The following is a 7,267-nucleotide window of genomic DNA, read 5'->3' as shown; positions in this document are numbered from 1 at the left end:
GCTGGCTTGTAAGCTGTAAAGCTGTGGACAAAATTACATCTGGAAGGCAGGAGGCAGAATTTCCTCCACATTACACCATTGTTATGCCAGATCTTGTATGTTTAGTATAAACAAAATATCATGGTGAGGATGAACCTGTTTTGGCAGGGAAAGGTCTGTCTATTTTTCTTTCTGTAAACCAGGGAGTTGTGACTTATTTCAGAGAGATACCAGGCAGCTACCATTCAGAGAGATACCAGGCAGCTACCAACTGACTCAGAAAAAAAATAAAATTATATTTAAGATAGTGCTTCCCAACCTAGGCAACTTTCAGCCAAATGGACTGCAATTCCCAGAATTCTTAGCAAAGCTGGCTAAGGAATTCTGAGATTTGAAGTCCACCTATCTTACAGTTACCTTTTTTTTCCTTTTTAAAGATCAGCATAGGTGCATGTCTAAACGTATTCATGCTTGTCATGGTCATGCTGCTATCTGAGTATTTTGGGAACAGGAACAGCAAGTCAGGATGAGACCATTTTAATGGACCACATCCACTTCCAAAGCAGTAGGATCATGTCTAAAGCAGGTCCAGCCTTTTCTTGCTGTAGTGACTCTTATGCCTTGCATTATTATGTTATAGATGACAAGCTTTCTATAGGAAAAAAAGTCAACGATGCAAATAAGGGAAGGGGGGTTGGAAAAATAAACTAAGGTATACACAGGCTAACAAACTAATTAACTAAATTAACTAAAAACTAATAAAGACAATCACCTCTTTAAAGTGCTTGAGAGGAAGCAGCGGAAAAACTCAGAACAAAGAGATCAGGGAGGGTGAAATAAAAAAGGAGCAAAATAAATCTCTGGATGAGTGACTTGCATCCTACACTGGAGACTGGAAACCAAATAATAGCATATTTTACATTAACTTCAAGAGATTCAGTGTGGGAGGTAACTATTTGTCAGGAGATTTTTGACATTGAAAATGGAGTCACCCTTGGACAAAATGTGAAAGTAGGTGACCTAACCAATGTACCAATGTACCAAATTACTGAATAATGGGGGGAGGGATATGACTTCCCTCTAACTCTTCTTCTTCCTGTTTCAGTTCTGCAGGGTTTGCCTGGCTGGCACACGTGATGGAGTGGTGCAATCAGAGCTCCGTGGCTGAGTTCGTCCTCCTGGGCCTGGCAGAGGGGGCCATGACCGAAACCATGCTTTTTGTTCTCTTTTTGGTCATTTATTTAGTTACCCTACTAGGCAACTGCACAATGGTGATGTTAATTGGGATTGAACATCGCCTACACACACCAATGTATTTCTTCCTCCTCCATTTGTCCCTGCTGGACCTTTGCTATTCCTCAGTTACAATCCCACAGATGTTGGCACATCTTCTCTCTAGGCATAAAGCCATATCCTTTGTCCGGTGTGCCTTCCAGATGTATATTTTCCTGGTGTTTGGTATGGCAGAATGTATTTTGTTGGGTCTCATGGCCTATGATCGCTACGTGGCAATTTGCCATCCTTTACACTATACCACCATCATGAACTGGCACTTCTGTCGTTGGACTGCAGGAGCTGCTTGGTTGAGTGGGTTCCTCAATTCCCTCATTGTCAACGCTTTTGCTCTGCGCCTGCCATACTGTACCAAAAATCGCATCAATCAGTTCTTCTGTGAGGTACCGGCTGTGATCAAGCTGGCGTCTGCTGACTCCTCAGAGGCAGAGATAGTTGTGTTTGTGTTTGGCTCCATTCTTCTGCTGCTGCCTTTCATCCTCATTGCTGCCTCTTATGCCCGTATTGGGATTGCCATCTTGCGCATTCGCTCAGCTGAGGGCCAACGCCGTGCCATCTCGACCTGTGGCTCGCATCTCCTAGTGGTGAGCCTTTTCTACGGCACAGCACTCTTTGCCTACATGAGGCCCACCTCGGTCAGTTCTGCCACAGGCCAGGATAAGGCTGTGTCTGTGTTCTACACCGTGGTCACCCCCATGATGAATCCCCTCATCTACAGCCTTAGAAACAAGGAGGTGAAGGGTGCTCTGAAGAAATTATTAAGCAAGAAAACCACCTCTCCAAAGACCTGACTCTGGGCCTGTCTTCAGTTCTGTTCAAAAACGGAGGGTCAGAATAAGCATCATATCTGTACTGAGCCAGGAAAACAGAAAGTTTGATTGGTAAAGGAAAGGATCTTTGAAAGTTCTTGTAAAGATTCCTCTTTAGCCTTTTATACATATTTAGAAATCCAGACCAAGCAATTTTGGATCTCTAAGAGGCTTACTAGTCAGTTTATTAGTACTGTATTTACTGGAAAGAAAGACTAGATTTTCTTTTTTCCCAGAAAAGTTATCTGCAAAATTAGTAAATCTCTGAGAAAAGGGCATTAGCGGAAGCAGATGAGATTTCGATATCTAAATTTTCCTTTTCAAGAGAACATTCTAGATGGGTTTCCCCTTGGCCAAAAATGATATTTTCTTCTTATTCAATCCTTCCTCATGGCCTTTGTGAATTTGTCCTGTTTCAATAATACCTACTGTATATACATAACACAAGCCAGCACATTCAGTGTCTAAAGGACCTTTTGGCCAATTTATGTTACACTTTGTGTAACTGAGGAGAGTGAGAATGTGCTTTGAGTAAGTTACAATTAGCTGAAAATCTATGTCCTAGACTAGAAAACCAAAGAACTAAATCATTAGAGTTCTTACCTACACAAGGACAAGAAATAATGGTTGGAAACTAGTCAAAGACAGAAGCAACCTGGAATTAAAGATAAACTTCCTAACAGTGAGGACAATTAACCGGTGGAACACCTTGCCTCCAGAAATTGTGGGTGATCCAACAGTGTAGGTTTTTAAGAAGAGACTGGACAGTCACTTGTCTGAGATGGTATAGGTCAGGGGAGTCAAACTCAAGGCTGCAGGTGCTTAGATCTGGACTAGAAGACCTCTAAGATCCCTTCCAGTTCTATTCTATTCATATAATTTTTCCTGATGATTTCCCCAAACCAGATTAGATTCAGAGCAGCTTTTGCCTGAGTAAGAGAACCAATAAGAGGTTAGAGAAGAAAATGAGTGCTTTTTAGCAGGATTCTTGAACCTTGGGGCTTATTAAAGACTTGATCAGAGAGGAAAGGGGAGAAAGAAATTCATTGGCAACCTCCATTCAGATTAGTCTGTGCAAGTCTTCTTTTCCTCAACCAAGCATGGGCACATATATTCCAACTCAGCTTTAATTTACCATTGAGTTTCCTATAGGTGGAATAGTAAAGAATAGCACACTCTAGGTTATTTAATACTTAATCCTTTTTAATAGATGTTTTCTGCTATTGATTCACAACTCAGAAAAAATGTGCAAAAAAGTTTTAATTCCTTCTATCTAAAATCTGTAAGTTATGGTATATACCGCGCTGGCTCATGGATTGACCCATATGGAAATAAAAACATATTTAAAATACATGGTTTGTTTCAAAAGTCCCCTTTTTTGCATGTAACATAAACCATATTTTGGATGAAGTTTTGGTAGTGTAGTTTTACCATAGTTGTCCACAGCAGTTTATTTTGAGCTGTGGTGGCGCAGTGGTTAGAGTGCAGTACTGCAGGCTACTTCTGCTGACTGCCAGCTGACTGCAATTTGGCAGTTCGAAGCTCACCAGGCTCAAGGTTGATTCAGCCTTCCATCCTTCTGAGGTGGGTAAAATGAGGACCCAAATTGTTGGGGACAATATGCTGACTGGAAACCAGTTAGAGAGACCTGTAAAAGCACTGTAAATCGGTGTATAAGTCTAAGTGCTATTGCTATTGCTATTTTCTTTTGTCCTATAATTTTTTCAACCACTTGTTTGTTTGTTTTTTTACTTGTATCTACCTTCTCAAATTTATGCTGATCGCTCATATTCCTTTATAGTAGAAGCAGGGAAAAGTATTTGCCTTCCTGAGCTTGAGTAGCAAGTGATCTTTAGTTCAATACAAGCGTGGGCCAGCAATTTCCTTCCCTGTGTCTAAGACCAATAAATATTTTAAGGAAGGCAAAGGAGACAGTGTGTTGCCCATATTTGTTCAAGTAAGATGAAAATAGGTAAGGAAACCTCCTACTTCTACCTAATGGTAGGATCATTGGCCCTCTGAGTAATTAATTTGTTGGGAAGAAATGTTTAATTCAAAAACCCTGAAAAAATTGCTTGGCCATTCTAGATCAAGTGTCTTTTTGTTGCCTTTATATAAATCTTTAAGACAAGAGTCTTACTGTAGTAGGATCAGCCACACTATTTAAAGCATCACAGAGAGCTTCTAATTTGTCCAGGTGTTTCCCACACAAAATCAGCCTTGCCCCTCCCGAATGAAATACTTGTGCACATTCTGGAAGATAAACCAAAGGACAATTCAATTAATTGGGATTGTAATAGAATATACCTGTTCTCATTCATTCAACCCAATGACAGAAAAATAAATCTTCCCACATTCAGGATAAACCCTCCTTCCCCATGCAATTGCTTATATTTCAAATACTGATCTTATGGATGATTAAACAAATAATATAATTCAAATATAATCCAGCCATTGCCTGAACAAGCATATTTATACCTTCTTTTGCTCACAAATGTATTCTATGTAGTCTTATGCATGGAACTGAACGCAACAGCTAGAATCCAGGACCACTGCAATTGGATTATAGTTCTGAGAACACAAGTCACAATGTTTCCAGTGAGCAGATCCTTTGCATGAGAGAGATATGCAAAAAAAATTAGGTGAAATCATCAGAAATTATGAACCCTGATATGCTGCTTAGTTAGGAGCCTGCAGCTACAATAGCTAAATATCCATTTATCTCAGTTAATTATAAACTGAGCCACATTGCTACAGTAAGGACAGGAGCCTGTTGCATGTCTATGCTGGCTGAGATAAAAAGTGACTTATTTAATATTCCCCATTTAATATAGAAATGCAGAGAGATATCAGAGCAGAATTTTTGCTCTGTCTCTGTTTACTTGGCATCTTCCACACAGGGTGTGGGGAAAAAAAATTATCTTCCTCTGTTGCCAGCTTGGAAATGAATTGCTGGAAATATATTCCATAGAAAAGGTCTCTCCACACCACCTTGGGAAGGCAGGACTGCGATCTCTGGGAAGCCAACATTTCCATGCATTTGAATAATGTATGTCAATAGCAAGCGTACCCAAAGGAGAATGAGCTGATGATGGTTGCAGTGATTGTCCCCTTGTGATTGAAAGAATTCCATCCCTGGAAATCCTCACAAGAAATAGCCTAGGATACACAGAGCATGTTCAGTAGCTGCAGCATGAAATGCCACATGAAAGAGAAAACCAAAAAAAATATTGTCTAGCAGGAAAAGAGACAAAATGGCAGCTTGGAAAGAATGAACGGTTTTGTCAGATGTAAATGCCTTATTCTCTAATGTGTAAATAGTATATGAATGGGGTATCAGGGGTTAACTTATTCTTCACTTCTTAATGTATTCATAATTTACCACTCCCACTCATAGCTCCACCCATTGTATATATAAGGAGCTACCAACACCCTTTTCTTTGCTTCTATCTGTGAATATTCAGTGAATATAGAATGCCTATTGTAAATAAAAGGAAGTATATTTAAACCTTTAACTCTTACTAATATTATTGAGTCTGATCCTGAAAATATTGCAACAAGCTGGTAGCAGAGGATGGTTAATTGACTCAATAAAAACTTAAAAATGTCTAAGAAAGATAGGCCCAACACCAGGGCCTACAGCAAAGAAATGGAAACAGAACAAGAAATAATCAACGAATCCACAAACGCAATTTCGAGAGAATCCGAAGAATACACCACTGAAGACGAAGAAATAATAGATGAAAATGATGACCAGGAGGAAATCGAAATAGAGAATAACGAACTCAGGTCAGAGATATTAAAACTATTAAAGAGCCAGAAGAATGATGAAAGCCTCATCGCGAACCTCCAAGATATGCTGAAGAACAGCGGAGCAGCGAGAGAGAAAAACATCACTAATGAGAAGTCTAAAGACCCAAAAATAGTGAGTGATACGACTGCAGAGAAAGTCATTACGAAGAAGAAAAACGGTGATCCTGCGCAAAATTTTGAATGGCAGCCATCTTGGTTTCAACAGGCCTCCAAAGTGAGCGAAGCAGAGCCAATCAAAATGCTCAATTCAAAATTCCTGGCGCGAAAAACGTTATCAGACAACGAAAATGAAAAAGAAGTTTCAAACTCCTCAGAAGAATCAGAATCAGAAAGTGAAGATGATTCAACAAAATCCCAAATAAAATCAGCAATGAAAACGCTTTTTGCTGCATTTGGGCCAAAACTAAAAATTACCAAAGAGCCACCGAAGAAGCGAGCGAGCAAGCCGACACCTCAAGACCTGCCCGCTCCCATCCTGACTTCGAGAGCGCCGACGCCCGAACCCAGAGAGCCTTGTTGATACCGCCCTACACCACAGACCGAAGCAAGTGTCAACGCCCCCAAAAGAAAAAGAAGAGCAGCCGCCGTCGTCTCCCAAAATCGAACCAGAGACCGACTCATCTGAAGAGGAACAGAACGAGCGAGCCGCAATAGAGAGAACCTTCCACGACGACTCCAAAGAAGAAATGGACAACGCGCATGCGCAGAACTACGCAGACGGTCCGGGAAGACATGAACTGGCAAGAAGACCATGCAGACTCGTTGCGAGCATCCCCATGCCGTTTTGCAATTTTCTACACTTGCGAGACCACGGACTACCTCAGGTTGTAAGTAATGGACAAAATAATGTCGGAAATTTACCCAGTGACTTCCCAAAGCTAAGGGTTGATGGCATTAATTTGCAAGAATGGTATCAACAGCTCCAGGTTGTCTTTATGAAGGAGAATTTACTCTTTTTTATCACTAGTCCCCCAAAAAGACCTTGGACTTTAAAAATAGATTGTTTACACCATAGAGCATTTTTCTTAATAATATCTAGTGTGTCTCCTGCAATGTATCATAGCATCAAGCCAAATCTGACTGTTTCAGAAATTATTCAATGCATGTTTAATTTGTTTCACAGCGACAGTGTAGCTACCACCACAAGAATGTCTAAGGATTTCTTTTCGTCTAGGGTAAAACCAGGGGTTTCCATAAGTGAGCATTTAATATCTTTGAACAAAATAAGAGCTGAGCTGCATTTAAGGGGGGAGGTGATTTCAGACCAAACAATGAAAAGTGTTATTATCAACTCACTTGATCCATCATGGGACAGTTTTATGTCACATTTAGACACTATCAATCTAGGATATTTATCCATAGAAAGTCTATCC

General features: G+C 40.3%; 1 protein-coding gene across 1 annotated transcript; it reads left to right on the top strand.

Moving 5' to 3' along the window:
- The first annotated feature begins 1,109 nt into the window (after positions 1-1,109).
- Positions 1,110-2,063, top strand: LOC139310249 (olfactory receptor 2D2-like). Its single transcript, XM_070934409.1, has one exon. It carries the CDS (start codon positions 1,116-1,118, stop codon positions 2,061-2,063), a length of 948 nt encoding a protein of 315 aa, XP_070790510.1. The 5' UTR covers positions 1,110-1,115.
- The last annotated feature ends 5,204 nt before the right edge of the window (positions 2,064-7,267 follow it).

The sequence above is a fragment of the Pituophis catenifer genome, unplaced genomic scaffold (assembly GCF_029215685.1).
Source record: "Pituophis catenifer annectens isolate HBS135680 unplaced genomic scaffold, rPitCat1.0.hap2 SCAF_2, whole genome shotgun sequence".
Lineage (NCBI taxonomy): Eukaryota > Metazoa > Chordata > Lepidosauria > Squamata > Colubridae > Pituophis > Pituophis catenifer.
The sequence above is the reverse complement of the archived record's forward strand: the minus strand, read 5'-3'. Positions and strand labels throughout refer to the sequence as shown.